This window comes from Colius striatus, chromosome 3 (assembly GCF_028858725.1).
Source record: "Colius striatus isolate bColStr4 chromosome 3, bColStr4.1.hap1, whole genome shotgun sequence".
Lineage (NCBI taxonomy): Eukaryota > Metazoa > Chordata > Aves > Coliiformes > Coliidae > Colius > Colius striatus.
This window is the reverse complement of record NC_084761.1, coordinates 52,741,959-52,761,604: the sequence shown is the minus strand read 5'-3', so window position 1 is coordinate 52,761,604 and position 19,646 is coordinate 52,741,959. Positions and strand designations below refer to the sequence as shown.

At 44.7% G+C, this 19,646-nt stretch overlaps 1 protein-coding gene across 3 annotated transcripts; it reads right to left on the bottom strand.

Annotated features, from left to right (window-relative positions):
• Nucleotides 1-909: 909 nt before the first annotated feature.
• LOC104562761 (toll-like receptor 2 type-1) lies at nt 910-19,607 on the bottom strand. Of its 3 annotated transcripts, none has more exons than XM_061993871.1 (4): nt 8,560-8,639; nt 5,458-5,945; nt 5,242-5,360; nt 910-3,676 (listed from the first exon to the last, which is right to left on the bottom strand). In XM_061993871.1, the coding sequence occupies exon 4, from the start codon at nt 3,660-3,662 to the stop codon at nt 1,281-1,283; it is 2,382 nt and encodes a 793-aa protein (XP_061849855.1). In that variant the 5' UTR covers nt 3,663-3,676; nt 5,242-5,360; nt 5,458-5,945; nt 8,560-8,639; the 3' UTR covers nt 910-1,280. The 3 variants fall into 3 exon arrangements, with proteins under 3 accessions (XP_061849855.1, XP_061849856.1, XP_061849857.1); XM_061993872.1 differs by having other exon boundaries at nt 5,560-5,945; XM_061993873.1 differs by lacking the exons at nt 5,458-5,945; nt 8,560-8,639 and adding an exon at nt 19,546-19,607.
• Between the last annotated feature and the right edge of the window lie 39 nt (nt 19,608-19,646).

The window sequence follows — 19,646 nt, the reverse complement described above, 5'->3', positions numbered from 1 at the left end:
ACAAAATGCTCTTATGTATAAAATTGAATCAAGATTCATTTAGACTCTCCTGTACTTAAGCTCCAGCCAAAAAAAAATGCAGCAGGGAACTGCCAAACTAGAGAAACTCACACCTAACTTTATTCCCTCAGAGATTTTCAGGTTTCCACAAGAAACTCACAACTGTGACTCCAGAAACTCAGGAGGGAACCAGCTATCTTAATATAAATATCTGCTTGTCTAAATTCCCTTTATAATTGAAGAGCAATACAGTAGTTCTAGGAGATACCTCATAGTGAAGTACGAAGATGAATTGCCTCTCGTCAGTGTAGTTTTCTGCACCAGTTACGAGGGAAGTCACATAGAGCTGTTAGAGGTTCATGGTCCAGCGACTACTTGAAGGTGCTGTGTAAAGTGGAAGAACAGAAACAAGAAGCAAGCCAATCTCCAACACCATCTAGCCCACTCATTAGAAACACATCCTCACGCCCCACAAATGGAAGGCTTCGGCAGTTTCTGGGAGTAGGTAGAAAGGAAAATGGCAGTGAGTGTGAGGGGAGAAATAAGCATTCCCAGAGAGAAAGAAGCCTAAGGGGAAAAAAACCAAACCACAATAGTTATTTAATGCCGCTGGGTTTCACCACAGTCACTGTACAGAGTGCCAGCATGCTTCCTTCACAGATATTCAGTAAACTCCCATCTGGTGGTATGGACTCTGGTGTAACTAGCCAGAATAACAGACTTGTGAGTGGAGGTATATATAAAATACTGTCTTTTGGTTGGTTTTTTTTTTCTGTGTAGCACAGCAATGGTGGGGCTTCAGAGGGCTTATTTCAGTGCAAGTCGTGAGGTATTTGTCATAATTTAATTTTAATTACCCTGATGAGTATGACAGCACAGAAAATAAACCAAAGAACAACAGACATGGAGTAGTATTGAAGCACTTGGCTTTTATTTTAATCTGTAAATGACAATGGCATTGTTAGGAAGTTGTTTGGGATGTGGTAACCAGAGGCAAAGGCCTGGTAATAACCTAGATTCAGCTAAACAAGGGTAGAAAAGTCCAACATGGCTTCAGATTATCAGAGTTTGCAGCAGGGATTTTTAAAGATCAGAGTATAAAACCACTGGAAAGTTTAAAGTGGGTCTTTCTCATTTTGTAAGATGAGACTTAGATCTGTACACAACAAAGCAGGTTCCCCTTAGGCAGAAAAATAAGAAAGAAAAATTTCTTATCAGGAAGAAACACTGACATATATCTTCTGTGGAAATATCATTGAAATGTAGGATGCCAACTTCTTCTATGACCTCAAGGCTTCTTTTAGGTTTTCCCAAAACATCCTTTGCTGCTGTTCACCGGGAGGCCACTCCAGGTATGTCTTGGTGTTCATGATCTTCCTCAGCTTGCAGAACCTCTTGGGAATCGCTTGGCTCTGGATGGGCTCCAGGAGGACAAGAATCGCTGCGTCATTGTTCTCATCAAAGAGGCGGAAGTGGGAGAAGTCCAGCTCATATTTGCACCACTCGCTCTGCACAAAGTGCTCGGACAGCACAAAGAGCGTCTTGTGGCTCTTCTCCATGGAGTCAATGATGTTGTCCATGATCCACTTCCCTGGCACAAAGTCCCGCTTGTGCAGGCAGAGCCGAAACGGGGGGCAGGCCTGCTCCAGCTCCCGCACCATGATGTTTTCCACCCAATCGGAGTCGTTCTCGCTGTAGGAGACAAAGGCGTCATAGCAGACGTCCTTTGGGGGGGCTCGCTTGGGCTTCCTCTTGGCGCGCAGCCATGCCCACGTCATCCTCAGGTACCAGACCGCATGGTACTTGTATCCAATAGCCACGAGGACCAGGATGGCCAGGAACACCAGGGCGCAGATCAACACCACCACGAGGGACCTGTGGCACTCCATCAGGGAGAGGTGCACGGCCCCAACCTGCGCCCCTCTCACGGCCAAGGGAGAGTCGCAGATGTACTTGTCTGGCCACCCCACCAGCACCTGGGCGATCCTGGCCTGGTGGTGGATGAAGGAGAGGAACTCACAGGAGCAGATGAAGTTATTGTCACTGGCATCCAGCAGCTCCATTTGCCTGAAGGACTCAAACTCTTCTCTGGAGAAGCTGTTCAGCTTGTTTCTCCTCACTGACAAGGCCACCAAGTTAGGGATGGGTGCAGCCCCAGGCAAGGTCTTCAACTGGTTTTTTGCCAGGTACAACACTTTGAGAAATGGGAGCTGCAGTCCAAACTCCTTCAGGTTGTTAGCGCTGACGTCCAGCACTTCCAGAGTTGTGGGAATGCAAGTCGTTAGCTTAGGAATTTGAGTGCTGGAGAGATTTAAATGTTTCAGGTTTTTTGGCCATTCACAGACATCTGGAATCTCACCAAAATTATTTTGGCTAATGTCAAGATTAATCAGTTTGCGTAGACGAGCTACAGAATTTGCAGTCTCTTTCAGAGATTTTAGAGAGTTTTGACTTAGATTTAGAGTTTGCAATGAAGGCCAAGATTTTTCACAGAGTGTCTCATTTAAGCGATTATTTACAAGCAAATTATTGTGAAAGTCCAAATACAGAAGTGATGAAAAGTGTTTTGCAAGTTTGCATGGTACCATGAAAACTCTAGAGCTCACAATGGTAAGACTTTTCAGTTTTCTGATTTGCGACTCAATACCATCCAGGTCAAAAAACAAATGAAAATTCTGAATCATTACATTTGTTATTGACACTGTTTCCACGAAGCTTTTCCCACTTCTTTCAATTTCTCTAATATCCCATGCTCCTTTCCCCTCAAGCACACAATCAATCGCCTCTAAGTCTTGCAAAGATGTTATTTCCTTCAATAATCCTAATATTCGGCTAATATATTGATCTGTGAACAAAGCATCTCTAAATGTAAGTTTTTGTATCCTGAAAGGAAGTATAGAGTTTTGCACCAAGCTTTTTTTTTCAATTTCTAATTTGATTTCTCTCACTTCTAACCAAACAACAGAGTGCACAAGGTCTCTGACAATTGCTGAGAACACAGTAGTATTTTTTAGGTTTATGATCATGTGATTTATCTTCTTAATTGATTTCAAACTTCCCGGCTCATACTGACTGAGATTGCCACCGTCAATCCACAGCTTGTCAAGAAGCTCAATGCCCTCAAAGTTCCCTTGCCTTATTGTGGAGAACCCTGGGTTGCCCAGGTGGAGAGAGCTCAGGTTCCTCAGGCTAGAAAAGACAGAGCCTTCCCCCAAGTCTCTGTAAGAGTTCCCTTGAAGATGGAGATGCTGGAGCGAAAAAAGGTGTCTGAACCATGCAGGGGACAAGTGAGCCAAGCTGTTATTTGATAAGTCCAAGAGCTGCAATTTCCCGAGGCAGCGAAACGCATCCTCATCTATCAAGCTGATTTTGTTGGACTGCAGCAGCAGGGCTCTCAGGTTCACAGCCCGCTGCAGATCCTGGGATTGGATGTGCGTTATCCTGTTGTGGGACAGGTCCAATGTTGTGATTTTGGCTGTGAGTCCCCGGGGAATAAAGTCCAAGCCCATGGAAGAGCAGTTGCAAAGCTGAGTGGCATCACATGAAGGACAAGCCTGCTTCAGCGCTTGCTCTTCAGAGAGGTTTGCAGCTAAGACCATGTAGATGGCCCACACTTGCCAGGTGTGTGTAGTTCTTGATTTGTGTTTTGTTTGGTTGAACATTTTCCTGTATGAAACTAAAGGAGATAAGATAGTGTCAACTTCTGGTTTTGAACAGCAACTAAAAACAATTGAAAACCTATGCAATTTTATTAGTAATTTCAGATTCAAATTTTACCTTTTAAGAGTTATCCTCTTTCTTAAAACATCAATCTTCTTCTCCTACTTAAGCTGCTCAGCCTTGCTAGCATGGTATTCCATGATCATCTGTGATCTGGGTGAGGGGGATCAAGCGTACCCTCAGTAAGTTTACAGATGACACCAAGTTGAGTGGGAGTGTTGATCTCCTTAGGGCAGGAAGGCTCTTCAGAGAGATCTGGACAGCCTGATTGATGGGCTGCGGCCAATTGTGTGAGATTTAACAAGGCCAAGTGCTGTGTCTTGCACTGAGGCCACTACAAGTCCAGGCAATGTTACAGGCCTGAGGAAGAGTGTCTGGAAACCTGTCCAGTGGAAAAGGACCTGCACCTGTTAATTGACAGCCAGCTGACCATGAGCCAGCACTGTGCCTAGATGGCCAATGATATCCTAGCCTGTATTGGAACTAGCATGGCCAGCAGCACCAAGGAAGTGGTTGTGTTCCGTTTTGGGCTCCTCACTACAAGAAAGACATTGAGGCATGTCCAGGGATGGGCAACAAAGCTGTTAAAAGCTCTGGAGAACAAATCTTAGGAGGAGCAGCTGAGGGAACTGGCATTGTTTAGCCTGCAGAAGACTCTATTGCTCTCTACAAGTACCCAAAAAGAGGTTGTAGAAAGATGGATGCTGGTCTCCTCTCCCAAGTAACAAGTGATAGGACAAGAAGAAATGGGCTCAAATTGCACCTTGGAGGTTTAGATTGGATATTAGGAAAAACTTCCTCACTGAAAGAGTTGTTAAACATTGGAACAGGCTGCCCAGGAAGGTGGTAGAGTGATCATCCATGGAGATATTTATTAGGGACGTGGTCTAGCAGTGGGCTTGGTAGTTTTAGGTTAAGGGTTGGACTCAATAATCTTAAGGGTCTTTTCCAAGCTAAATGATTTTGTGGTTCTAAATGCTCACAGCCTTCATGTTAGCCCATCCATCTAGTATGGCTACCTGCGAGGCAGCAGCCCAAACAGAGTGTGATGGCCCTCTCAGCCCTTTGAGTGTGCTGTGGCTTCTGTCACCGCAAATTTTCCCAGAAGAGATTTCAGGGTCCCCCCACATGGGAGTGTCACCATCTCAAGGCTTCTAAAAAGCAGAGCTATGTGGCACACCCTTTGACACGCTATATAAGCAATTCACATTCTTTACTGGAAAGGCAGAACGAGCTGATATGAAACCAAACAAGTCTATCACCTTTTTCTGTAAATTAGCAGTGGTAATAGACAGCAACTGGATGTTACTGTCACCTGATAAACTGGATATAATTAGAATAATACTGATTTTAATTTACAGAAGGGTTGTGTTTCCTACCAGGAGTGCCAAAGAACATTTCACCATTGGCAACACCAGAAAATAAGTCACTTAATAAAGCTTATGAGCTGCTGTAAACAGCTTCAGTACTGCAGACAGACAGTATCCCCAAGTCCTAAATATGCAGAGAGTAAATACTTACCTTGCGTACTGCATGCTATGTTTCAGTGTGCTCGTGTGCTGGGATCCAAGTAGTTACCTCATACCTGCAAGTAGACCAAAAGCTGGAAACCCTTTGGCAGATTTGACACGATGGCAGTCCTAGAATGAGAAAATATTTTAGTCCGTGCTCCTCAAACAAAATTTTACATTGAGAGTTTCCAAACGTCCTCTTAACTACTCAATCAGCAAATCATACTGGTTTGCACGGCTTCTCTTTATTGCCTGCTCCCTTAAGGAAACTACGGCTCCTGAAGAGCTCAGCATTATCCAGCATGCATGACACTGCCTTCAAGCTCACATTTCAACTACTTTTATTGCTGCTTCTGACCAGGGACACAAAAATGAGCAGCATTCATGTTTGCGCTCTCTTCTTTGCGAGCTGAAATTCAGTGAAAGATCTCTGTCCTTTTGTCAGTCATCACCCATCATCGGGAAAGCTGATGCAACTATTTTGCGTAAGTCATTCTTTCACAATCACTTCCTCCAGCATTAAGTGCAGAAATAGCTCCTTGGCAAAATTGCATTCACCTCCCTGTATCTCTGCTATTGATACTTATTTTTTGGTATGCACTGAGGGGATGTTAACTGTAGTGAGCAACAGAACATCTCAGCCACATCCTTTTGTTGTTGTCATGGTTTAATCCCAGCCAGCAACCATCATGCACCAGGATACTTGTGTAGGTTCTGTAAAATATCAATATATAGATTAATGTGCATATTATATTGATACAAATGTTGGATTGAAACTGTTGAGTCAAAGAGAGTACCAGAGAAACATTAGTATAATTTTGTTTCCTAGGACACTGCAGTCATATGCTATCCACAAATACAAAATGCATAAGAATGGGAGTGATATTCTGTTTGAAAAAGATGTAGTTTGAAAGGAAGTATCCCTCTGTAAACATCCAAGGCACTTTTGAGAGGCAAGGTTTGATGATATTAGTTTTAACCTGACTGAACAGAACAAAGGGGTAGAGAGTCTTCCTACCAGCTCTGAAAGGGAAATCCATTCAGATCAAACACGAAACTTTCCTGCTGCAGTTTCCATTTTTTTTTTGCTGTGCACAGAAACTGTTCATGATCTGTTGCCCACCTACACTGAGAGCTACCTGCCTGAGAGCAGACAGACTCACTCCTGCCACCAGCTACGTGTCAGAGGGCCAGCAGCAGCGTCTGTGTGTTCAAGGGTGGCAAAGCCCAGGCAGAAGCCTGAGTGAGTCCCATGGTAACCCTCAGTCCCACTGCACTGAAAGTAGTATTGCATATTAGGTTAAGAACTCAGCACTTTTCAAAAGAGGAATTTAAAGACTGACAGATTCTTGTCTTTTCTGTCTGCTACAGATGATAAGCATAACAATATTTTAAAACAGAGACAGAGCAGCTGTGGGACACAACAAGGAAAGGAAATGGGGAAATGGTCTTTCAGTGAAGGGATGTCATCAACTTCTCCAAAGCTACCTCTTCCCTCTGGCAGCTCTCAGCTGGAATCATTCTTGTTCTTCAACAGGGAAGGCTGTCAGTTTGCAAAACATTTTCAAATGTTAATTCTGAGTTTGATGAGATTCATTCCTATAGGGTTTTTGTCATCAGAATTGCAACTCCTTGATAAATAAATTTATGAAGAACTTTTGGAGAAGTCGACTACGTGAGGCCGAGTACTTCATTGGCATGCTTTTCTATTTGCCACCGCTTCACCACCACACATTTGTGGAAACTCAAGGTAGGCACCAGCTATTTTTTTCAGAAGTACCAACTTTCTCCTAACACCTAGGTTCAGCCCACTCTCATCACACCTCTAAACTGGGCCCGTTTCTGGTTTCTCTCAGAAAGACAAGACTGGAGCAACACTGCCCAACTCGCCACCGTTCTCAAACTAAGCAGTTTACTTTAGCAAGCTGCTTAAAACCACAAGAAATCAGAGTGGGCCTTCTGCTTGTTTCCATCAATAGGGAAAAAAAGTCTACAAGCAGCACAACTTCCCTCTCTCATACCAGGTTAAACTATCAGGATTTTTCAGGTTATTCAGAGTCAGGAAAGTCCACTCCACAAGCTGCTCCACACATACAGACAATGTACCAGCTACCTACCTCCCAGAGCATCAGCCTCCAAACCAAGCTGCACCAAGATGCAGCCTAGACTCAAAACATCCTCTTATGAAATCAAGGAGTCTAAAGCAGGAGAAAGCTGGTATTTTTTTCAGGTGAGAATGCCATTCATCTGCTTTTTCTCCAAAGTAACCACATGTTTAGCATTGAACAAAATTGCACCTCGTGAGTGCTTTTTTTCCTCCTTCAAGTTTAAGCTGTGATTATCCTTCCTCTTTTATAGTGTTTTTAAAAAAGCCCATGCCTCCACCCATGTTAGTAAATTACTTTTTCCCAGCAGAAGAACACAGATCTGCAAGGTTGTGCTTTTGTAACTGACGCCACATGAGGCTTTACCAGCAGATAGACAGAGACAGAGCTGTGGTCATCATTTTTAAAGATATCCTGCTGTACACGTTCATGTTTATCCAACAGCAGCACAAGAAGCACACATTTCCCTCAGACAGCTCTTCCCTGACTCCCCACTACAGCCTGCTTGGCATCTCTGCCTCCCATGGCTCAGTGCTGGGTCCCTGCTTTGCCTCCACTGGCAGAAGGACAAGCAGCGCAGTGACCAGCAATGGGGTGGGAGAAGACTGTATTTGATGAATACTGACCAAATTATATGTAGAAACAGAAATATATTGTTTTGGGACAGAACCCCACAGGGATATGATTTGTTGATTGAAACCACAAACCAAATGGCAACACTGGTGCTCAGTCAGTCTGTCATCAGAGTTATGAGGATTATTGCACTGCTGTGTCCCAACTGCTTCCTCTTTCTGCCTCTGGGTTGTGTTACTCAGGAAATATGGCTTTAGGCTCAGACTCCAGTTCCTAGAGCCCTGCATCCATCTCCCCTCTGTCAGGCAGAGACACCAACTTGTCCCTCTCCTGCAGTATCTGGTCATGTTGCACTCTCTAAAGAACTTCCCATTCCCACAGCAGAGGACCCTGCAGCCTGTCTCCACGCTTCGTCTCTTTCCTCCTTTAAGTCACCATCCACATTCAGAGCTGCTTTTTGCTTTTCTGCTGACAAAGGACAAGTGAGCAGTGCAGAAGGGGCTCAACTCAGGCAACACCCTGCCCCAGACCTCCACCTCAAAGACAAAGCAGAAGGAGGGAGCTCACAAATCCATTGGCCAGCCTGCAACGTGAGCAGAAGCACCTTCCAAATCTATGCAAGCAGCACAAAAGTGCCTCCTGCTACTTACCCCTGATAACCACAGTGCACCAGGGCATCAGCTCAGCCGCAGCAGTGCAGCCAGGCTGAGACCAGAGCACTCTTCTCCCAAGCTCCCCTGGAAATGGATGGTGAGGCAAAGCAGTCAAATCTGTGCTTGCAGTCTTTGGAGCAGGAGGTATAATACTCAAGTAATTGAAAGCAGAGTATCTTGGCATCCTTTCACAGTCCTGGAAGCAGAGCCTTGGCATGCACTGCTGGTGCCTGTGCTTTAATCCGACTTGCAGGGCTTTGGGTATTCATCTTCAAACTACAACAAAACAGAACATTATAATGAAAAATAAACAATTTTAGCTTTGTCGTGTTCCATATCAGACCTACCCTGCCAGCTGCTCGATCCTCTGGTTAGACCTTCAGACTGAAAGTTTAAATACGAGCAGCAGATTTCCTTTATTTTTCTTCTGGAATATCCTTGCCCTGCTGTTGTGGCAGAGCATGGTAATGCTGTGTCAATGGTTACTTGTTCAACAGCCAGCTTTCCAGACTGCCTCCGCCAAGGAAGCAGAATTGTGGAGTTTCTTTATCATATCCTTTCTGAAAGCATCCGGTCAGAATAACAAGACACTGATCTGTCGCCTTAGCAAAGGAGCAACTAGGAGAGAGGCTAAGACAACAAAGTGCGTTCTAATAATATGGAAAGTTTTAGTTTTCTAGAACAGTTGCATCAGCATGACTCAACAAGAGAGAAGACCTCATTTCTGCCAAAATAGTCCTGATGAGTTTTTGACTGCCAAGGAAACTGCATCAACAGAAAGCAGTCTGCATGTGAGCCAAGCTGGACAAGGCAGTTTTTTTCTTTCTTTGTCCTTTAGATGGGATGAAAACAATTTGTTTCTGACTGGAATGTTAGGATTTTCTGTTCATGAGTGATAGGACAAGAGCAAATCATAGAATCACAGAATGGTAGCAATTGGGAGGGAACTTTAGAGATCATCTGGTCCAACCCCCCTGCAGAAGCAGGCTCACCTAGATCAGGTTGCATAGGAACGTGTCCAGGTGGGTCTTGAAGACCTCCAAGGAAGGAGACTCCACAACTCCTCTGGGCAGCCTGTTCCACTGCTCCCTCACCCTCACAGTAAATGGAACTTATGTTTAAATGGAAGCTTTTGTGTTCCAGCTTCACCCCATTACCCCTTGTCCTGCTGCTAGATACCATAGAAAAAAGGGATGTCCCAACCTCCTGACATCCACTGTTTATATACTTGTAAATATTAATAAGATACCCCCTCAGTCTCCTCTTCTCCAGACTAAACAGCCCCAGTTGCCGCAGCCTTTCCTCATAAGGAAGGTGCTTCAGTCAGTCCCCTGATCATCTTGGTGGCCCTGTGCTGGATTATCTCCAGAAGTTCCCTGTCCCTCTTGAGCTGGGGAGCCCAGAACTGGACACAGGACTCCAAATGAGGCCTCACCACGGCAGAGTAGAAGGGGAGTAGAACCTCCCTTGACCTGATCGCCACACTCTTCTTGATGCGTCCCAGGATGCCAGAAAAGATATTACTAGTTTTCAAGAAAATGATTTGCCATGCCTATTTCAAAACAAGGATTTTGCAGCTTTCCAGATGAGCCACAACCACCTTCATCTCTGGCCCCTAAGGAGGCACCAAACCTCCCCAGGCAGAGCACTATTCCCCCGGTGCGTCCCTGGCCATCAGGGCTGCTACAGATACCCCAGGGCTGAGGTTCTACAAGACAAGCTGCACTACAAGGGTTTGAAGACAGAGAAATGAGACCTCTTATGCCCATTGTTGGATCATCGTTTCAGCTCACTGGGAGACAAAATGCTCTGTCACAGCCCACCGGGTGCAAGCTGGGTGCAAGCCATTCCAAGCAGGCTGTTGTGAGGAAGTTAGGGTTTGACATGTCAACACTGGAATTTCCACCAAGGAGGAAAATCAGCTTCGCCTAACTCTGAGAAAAATGCCTTCAAGAGAGGCTGAGCAAAGGGACATGCATGTGAATGCACTTCAGTATAGTAAAGGTCCAACAAACCTTGTCTTGCCTCATTGAGACAAATGCATGGATACATCTCATGCCTAGGTCTGTCTAATACACTGAAAAAAAGTGCTTTCTTCTTTTTTGTTTTTTTTTCCTTTTTTCTTTTTTTTTTAATGGAAGGGAAACATTCCTGGGAATGGGACCAAGTCACTGCAGAACCAACTAGAGTTTGTTTCCTGTACAGAGATGGAAAACACCATGCCAGGGATGCAGAGATACATATTTAACAGCTTGTCATACAAAAAAAAACCCCAAGTTTAACAGTTGGGCAAGAATCTGAGCAGGAAATGAATCAGATCATTATCATATGCCATAAAAATATCAAGATTGTTGAATTTGTTCCAAAAAAGACAACGCCAGGATATATTTTGCACAGGTAGTTCAGGCTTTGCATTCAGCTGCTGCCTCCCTCTGTATCTGATGCCATCAAATATTACAGACATGACAGCGCACTTTAGAAAGAGAAAACCACACCATTCAAAATCTTTGTTTTCAGTTATTCCAGACCTCAGAAGCTCTTTCTTCAGTGCAAGTACTTTTCTTGATTCATGGCCTATCAAAGCTCCACATTTTGAAGACAGAGGAAAAAAAAAAACATCTAATGAGCTACTTCTTAGGCTTTTTGCACTGGAGAAACTACATTTTTATGAGCTTCTTGAAGGGATTATTTCTACAGTGTTCTTTTGCAAGTGTATAATTTTTTAAACCGACTTGTTAGAAACCTCAATAGAGCAGAGTTGTAAACACCAGTGTGAAAAAAGAAAAAAAATTACTAAGAATTGAAATCCTGACCATAAAATGGTATCAGTAAGTATTTGAAAAGTGTGTGTTGACTCTGACAGAGCCACCAAAACACCTTCAAATAATTAGATATTTCCAATATCTGACCATTCTGTGACTTTGCAGATTTGAACATGATTGAAAACAGACATCCCAAGCTGATTTTCAAGTACACACTCAGTTATTTTAATCAGTCCTTCTAAATTGTCCTCAGATTGCATTTCTTGCTCTTCTAAAAACTTTCTTGAGTGTAGCAGTACAATCTTAGTAATGATAGATTCAGAATGGACCATGTAACTCTTGTGCTTGTGGTGCAAGACTCCTATTTGTATTTATTGCAGCATCTACAGGAACTTCCCATAGTAGGGGATCCCATTAGTCCAATGGTGATGTTGTCAACCCTGCAGACCTGTTAGCAGGACTTCAGATCTCCAGCAGAGACCAAAACCCCAGTGCAATCGTTGATTGCAAGCACGGAGTAATAGAAAAAAAAAAAAAACCCAAACTTCAATCTCTTCACTTGAAAGCAAGTAGAAAACTTACACAAATGTCACAACAGTGGGTGGTGGTAATGCTAGAAAGACTTTTGTAGATCCGTAAGAAGTGTAGGATGCATGGTAACTCATGCTTGCAAGAAATTTGTTGTGTAGTTTGCAGCTTTTAGACAGAAGATTTATTGAAGGAAGCAGAATCAAAGGAAATATCTGCAAAAAGGCAGTAAAACCAGTCAGTTTTAATCTCAATAGCTGGAACTACAGGAGAAGAATAAGTTGGTTCAGAGATAACCACAGGGGAATAAAATTTATCTACCTTGCTTTTGCTCTACTGTGGGAAAGACCATAAAATTGGGTGCATTTTCTTACCTTTTATTAGTTCAGGTGATATTCCTCAAATGCTGAACTCACAATGAAATTTGCACCAGTGGACACAAGAAGATCTTTGTTTCTTTGAGTCTTAGCATCCAATGTTTAACAACTCTTACCCGATAAACTGTCCACCTGGTTTGTTTTCAGCTAATAACTTACGCAAGAGTCACTATAAAGATTCTTTTCCATTTATAGAAATTATGTTACATTTGTACTTCTTTTATGTGCTATTTTTTATTGCATTGTTTTAAATTATTTTCCTGTATGTTCCATGATTAACAGCTTCAACAAATTTCCTTTAAAATCAGACCTTCAGAGTACATTATTTCTCTGGGGTTGTTTTTTTGTTCCCAGCTCACATCTGGGAGAAAAAGAGCAAGCAAAGCATACTGAGATGCATGACCCTCTGTTGAAAGGACTGTCTCTCAGTCATCTCTCTGACGTCTCCCTGTTTTCTATCTGATAGAATCCTCTCTGATGGCTGCAAAGCTTTCCAGTTAAGAGTATATTTCAGAAGTCACTAACAAAAACGTAGAGAGCAATGGGAGGGGGGATAGACAAGGCAAAGGCTGCCTGGATTCTTCTCTCCTGCTGTGGAGAGGTCTAATTCTTTTATGTAAAATAAGTTTTCCTCACAGCTTGTCATGATGAAACAGCCTATAAATGAGTTTGATTTGTTTCCTGTTTCTGTAGGTGGAGAAAACCTGTCTCCAGGTTGGGCAGGCCCCTTCTCTTTCCCAGGAAACTCAGCAAGGAGATGGCAAGCTGGTTTGCTGGACAAAAAACTGTGAGCTCATAACTTCTCACTGAGCAACAGGACAACATTGATATCATTGACTCACTTGGGTAAATCAGGTCTGCAACTGGATTAAGGCAGAAGGGAATGTTTCCATCCATTTTGGCTCCTGCTGTCAAAACAGACATGAAGGAACTGCCTTGTGCTCCACTCAGCCTTTTAGTCCTGCTAGAAAGTCCCCAAAAGAACACCCCCTATACTCCAGGAATGCCACCAATCATAAAATAATCCCTCACCGTTTGCTTTCCCTAACTCCGCTGGCACAGCAACGGCTACACACGCTGCCAGACTTAACAAGCAGTCACGTTAATCCCTCCTCTTGTTAGAGAGCCTTTCCAGACCAGGCTAAGCTCCCTGTGGATGGCTGCCTGCTGGGGCAGGTTTGTCTCAGGGTGGTTCCTTACAAGACTTATCTACGGGAGAAGGGCAAGCGAGCACCTAATCTGAAATGACTAAAGCACTGGCAGGCAAGGGACCAGCTTTGCTGTGCAGCTAACTTTTCCACTTGCAATTTTTCATTTGGGTGGTTTACCTTGGCTGGTTGTCTTCAGTAAACACCACACGACGCCAGAACCAGGAAATACCCGAAAATAAATAAAGAAATGGTGACTACTGATAGATCTTTCCTTGTCTTTTCGAGGATCAGCCTTACTCAGGCCAGACCCTGCCATCCTGAGAGGAGCAAAAGCTGCTGGGTCCAAAGCTCTGTCCATCACAGAGGTGAAGGACACCCCCAGCATGGGAGGAAGCCAAGATGGGGGTTTTGCTGGCCTCAGCGCTGCCTGTCTTGTGCAACCACCACCACGTCTGCACGCAGAAGTGTTTGGAAATCCCAGGCTGTGCAACTGGCCTCACCCCAGCTACCCTCAAGGCATGGGGAGTTGAGAAGCTCCCCTCCATGCTGCCCTGCTTTGTCCTGAAAGTTTCACGCATCCCGCTCCAGAGTTCAGCCAGTGGTTTTCCTGCCCCTTTGACCCATGCTTTGCCCTATAATTTTTGGCACTAAAGAGAACAACTTTGTAGATAAAGTTGTGCCTTTAGCAGTGCACTTACTCTCTAATTAGATGGATCCCTACTGCATTTTAAAGAGGAAATCAGTTAGTGAAGGCACTGAGGTGCTGCAAGGCCATCTGTCCAGAGGGCAGCTTGCATCCACCCCTCTGTGCTCCGTGCCCCTCCTCTAAGGCAGAAAGCCAGAAGACAGGACAAACCAGAGAAAATGAGACACCCCTGCCTCATGCCCCAGCCCCACCAGTGGGGAAGCAGCTGAGAGCTGGGTTGCTGCAAGCACGTACATTTAATCTGGCCTGCACATTTGGTGGGCAACAGGACAAGATTGCTTCTCCATGCAGAGCCACTGGCTTTGTCTGGTTCTGGAAAGCTGTCATCTTCTGTCCGAGAGGCTGTGGCAGGGGGAAATCACCAAGACAAGCTGCTGCAATTGTTTGTTTTCCTACAATAAGCAGGATATGTATAGATTTTCCTGTTCCATCCCACAGCAGAGGATTTTGTTTTGGAACCCGAGGGCTCATCAAACCTCTGTAAACGCTCCTACTACAAAGATACAGAAGGAGGTGCTACTTTCTTCTCTTCTGGACACATTTTCTGAAGGAGACAAGTGATTGGCAACTGAATTAAGCCTTGCAGATAAAAGTGGGCAGAGGAGATAAGAGTGAGAGGTTAACCACAGGACGTAGGCAGGGATGGGTTGAGACATTCTGAGCATCCCCAGAAGCAAAGCCAGAGGCCCAACGGGAACCGTGGAATCCAGACCCCAGGACCTCCAGATATGAGGTGCCAGCTGCATACGGGACACCTGAGAACTAAATGTTACATTTTTACCTATCTAAAGGGGCAGCAGGATCCCAAATTCTGCCTGAGTCTCGCCTGCGTTGCCACTGAGGTAAGACTGTTGTCCAATTCTGAAAACACATTAGAAATCTGCTTGCTGACTTGCTGATGATATACCTACTGAAATAAAGCTCATTTTATGTCTTTCTCTCTTTATTCTAGGAGACATAGTAAAGTCTAACAGATAAGACTGAATTTGAGAAAATATCCCTACCACAGATTTTGGAGGTGACATTGACTTCCACCTTCTTGCATAGGCCTTCTTGAAACGCAACTCCAGGCCATTTTAACGGGGACTAAAGGAGTGTACTGTTACCGAATCTGGCAGTTTCTTAACTAGGCTCTGTATTTCCATCACCACTGCCAAAAATATGCTTTTCAATCAAGCTGAGAAAAAGGTTATACTCCTTAAAAGCAAAACACCATGCACATAAACAAACCAGGCAAACAAAACAGAAGCCTGTGTCCTGCGAAGTCAAGTTGCAGTGAGGTAAAAGTAGCTAAGAGTAATGGTGCTCACAGCACCTTCCCCACTGGTAGCACGAGGTTTGGCTTAACAAGCAGAGCAGTGAGGCACAGGAGAGAAACAGACTTTAAACTGCTGTTCAGTCTTTGTGGGAAGCAGAAGCAGCTGTTTTGCAGACAAACTAATAAAATTCAGCATCTCACATAAGAGCAAGCTTTAGCTCAACTGTAACTCTAAAAAAGCCCAGACTCCAAAGGGCTTACCCTTGCTCTGGAGAAATGGCTTCTTCTGCCCACAGAATAAATTGTACAATTGAAAAACAGCTTTCAGAATAAACTGTACAATTAGAAGATGGTTTTCTGACTTTGCAGTAGCTGGCACACAACATTTCCACTTGCTGCTAGAAAGTGCCGCAGTTCCCTCGCATGTGGTGATGTTCAATGGCAAATGCACACAACCTGTCCAAGTGACCACATTGCAGCACAGACTAAGGTTGTACCAAAGTCAGGCATGTTATGGTGTTACTTCTCCCTGTCTCTTTTTGGAATTTAAAACAGACAACCATGAATAAGCAGAGGGACTCAAAAGGGTAGATGCTGACTTAGCCCCTTGAGTAGACCTGGGCAGCTCCTGAGGCTTCCTATTTCTTCTTCACATAAACCATTTCCCCACTAGGCTCTCTCTCAGACCCCAGACTTGCGGACTTTTCTTAGTATCTGCAGTATGTTTGAAGCAATACTGGGTCCACAGTAGTAGTAATCAAAAAAAAAAAACCAACCATCAAAACAAAAGAAAAAAAAAACCCCAAACCAGAGCAGTCGTTAGGCTTAATTCACTGCCGGAATACATGGGGGAATTTGAAATCAGCAAGTCAGTCCCATTACTGTAAGGATACATTTGGTCTGTCATCTATTAAAACGCATGGCTGCGTGTGCCTGGCAAGTGCTTCAAAGTTGTTCTTTTGATCTTTGCAGAGATAAAACTGTAATATTTCTGTAGGTATATGAGAACATTAGTTACTGGACTAGTTAAAAACCCCTTAACTTTTGAAACTGGTGCCATCTGTTTCCTATTTTTATATATAGAACTCAATACTCAGTCTCTTGAGGACTTCTCTAACAAACTCTACAAAATATCAGTGATGTTTTGGCCAAGCAGCTGAACTCCTGCTCCATAGGTCTGCAGATGGGGCTGGTCAACTGACAAAGGACTATTCAGACAACAGGAAGCAACAAGGAGAGAAGGAAGGACATCTAGAGGCCTTTTGCTCATCTCTCAAGCCAGCTCTTCAGAAAGAAGACTATTATCTGGGTTAGGCTTCAGGATTATCTATTATGGCAAACGGCATATGAGGTTCTTGCAATCAAACCCAAACCTCCAACTTACTGAGCTTCAGTCATGCAAGTCATTCTAGAGGATGCTCCAGGCTTACAATTCACTAAGGAAATTATAAGTAAGAGTTAACAAATACTTCGTATCTCATCTAAGGATTCTGAAGCATTTCTGTAGGCTGCTATTTGGTCCTCAGCAAACTGAAAGACAAATTTTAGTCCTTAAAGTGATAAATTATTAAAAACCTTTCAAGTGAACAGAAAGGTTAATTTCTTAGGAAAAAAATCCAAATAAATCCTTCATTAACCGGTGAACATACAGGGCATCTAGAAAAGGCAGAGAGATATCTCTCCTCAGTGACATTGTGAGGTGAAGTCTTCCGAAAGTTTGGAAGGGTATTGCTGTAGGGTAATGATCTGGGCCATGAAGTTCAGCTATTGCAAGGGAAACTCATAATCTTGCCTGTAAACCTCACTCAGAAGGCAGAAATACTTAGATAGGAAGAGCTTGTGTCACCGTGAGCTCAGCCCCATAGGCTGTCCACTCCCAGCGTCCCCCATCAGGTCTTGAATTTTGTCATGTTTCTGCTTGTGTCCAGGAGCACTTCACCATGTAAGCCACAGACAGCTCAGACCAGGCCATGCAGTCATGAGGTTCAAGGCTGCAACAGAAAGAGTAGGCAAACCCTGCAAGCCAGGAAACAGAGAGACCAGCTGTGCCTGCTGGGATGTGGTGCTGGTGAAAGGGACACCAAAGTGCTGGACAAAATTGCCCACTGGTGTCTATGTTCACCAGAGCAACAGCATGGGAAAATCATACAACTGAGCCTTGATTAAGCAGAAGATACTTTTCGATCTGCGTTCTTGCAGCCCTGACAGGAGCATTACATACCAAGGACATATAGACGGGAAAAACTGAAAGTCAGTACTCAAAATCATTTGGTGAGCACATGATCTGAATGCGGTACTAACAGTGGGAGCCCAGAGGCACACGCAGTGTGTGCTTAATACCCTTAGACAATGGCAGTGGTTGGTGCCTGATTAAAAGCTAATAGCTGAAAGAGGAACACAAACTGTGATTAAGCAGAGGCTTTCATCAACAGAACTAGGACAGGTATCTCCTCTGGTTAACAACTGCTAGCTGTCCTCAGAGAGCCTAAATGACCTGCAGGCAGCTATAGAAAGAGTGGATCTACACAAAACCACTGCTGAGTTCAAGAAACCATTTATGCTATAAACCATGTATGTCTGAGAAGCATGAATGGAGCTGAGAGGGAGTGAAGGCTTCCCACACTGCTCCAGAAACAGTGCAGCAACGAGGTAATTTTCCATTCCCTCACAAGTGCCACACACCCCATCCAGGAGGTGCATGCACTGTCACAAGCCAAGCTGGACAAAGGGTAAAGCAGCCTGAGAGCAGACGTCTGGAGGAACACTGACAAGATGCTACCTTTCCCACACGAGCACTGCTGAGAAGAAAGCAATAAGCTCCCATGGCCACCATCTCACTGGTCTGAGGAGAGCAGTGGGAAGATGATAGTATTTTTTGCTTTTTCTGCAAGGTTCCCTTGTCAGCTTCAGCAACTCTTCAGCATTTCCTACACCACACTGCAAACACCTTTCATCTAACAAGGCCACGTCAAGTGAATGAGGTGAAACGTTTCTCTCCCTAAATCAGAACCAGTAATCACAGCAGGTTCTCGTAGGGCACTGATGGCCAAGCGCTTCGCTGCAACACCCCAATGTTGCATGAGGAGGTTATTTCTAGTTTTGAGATGGCCCCACGTCACAGCACCTGCTGAATCCCGGCCTGCTGAAGGCCACCCACCTCCCGCACCGCCATTTCCCGAGAGCCGGCGCAGGCCCGGCACACCAGCCTTCCCCACACCTGTGCTAAGGAAGACATGCGAAAGTGTTACCTTCCCTTTCCCTACAGCAAATTGTACATTCAAGACAAAATTAAAACCAAACAAGCGGCTCTCAAAACAAGACTTTTGCTAGCATGGCTGGAGAGACAAGGGCTGGCAGAACCTGTGCACACCATGGTGGGGATGGTCAGGGTACAGATCGTCGCCCTCTCAAGATTGTTGTACCAGAGCTGGGTTTACTGAAGAGGACAGGGGCTTTTTTGTCACTCAGGGAGGTGATGTGCTCCTTCCAAGAGATGTATATGTATGCTCTTGGTTTCAAGCCAAGGCTAGCTGCTGGTAGTTTAGCTGACAATGATTAAATAACTGGTTTATGCTAGATGAGAAGCTCGTCCACACCAGCTAGAGCAGCTCTTCTGGCACTGGTTCATACACTGTGGAGGCCCCTCATTCCAGGCTAGCGTGGCCTCTGCTCGTGCAGGTTGCTGACAGCCTCCAAACAACAAAAACTCCAGAGAGGTGTGTGGGGCTGCATGGAAATGCCAGCTCATCACCACCTCCAAGCAAGGCTGCAAAAACCCTGAACAGCTCAGGGAGCAGCTCCTGTGCACAGCCAAGGGTGAGTGGCCAGGAATGGTCACCCTTCAGAGCAACCCTGCAGTTAGAAAGGTTTGAGAGTTTGTGCTGCTGTTGTTGAAGAAAGCAGCAAGAAATGAAATACAGCAAAGGTCATGGAAAAATTGAGCTGCATGGTGTGCAACCCACAGTGACAGAGGAGGGATTTTCGTCAGGCAAGCACGGACAGACAGCTGTTGCAGGGAAATCCACTCCAGAGGAGGAGGGAGGAGCAGTGATATTCAGCCTTCAACAGCAGGAGAGCGCCTGCGTCCATGCATTAGTGATTAGCTGCAGAGCGGGGTGCCAGCTCCCAGGACCTTGGCTGCATCACTGCCTTGTAGGGCTGCTACAATAAATCCTCACCCTGATGCACTCTTGTCACTCACCCGTGATGGGGCATAGCACAGGCCTCCTGCCCCTCCACGTCTCCCAGCTTGCAGACAGTGAGCATTGCTGGGTCTCACCCAGCATAGCCTCCTCTAGTGCA

Coding starts and splice junctions, on each gene's coding strand:
- LOC104562761 (XM_061993873.1), bottom strand. CDS start 3,662: ATGTTCAACCAAACAAAACACAAATCAAGAACTACACACACCTGGCAA.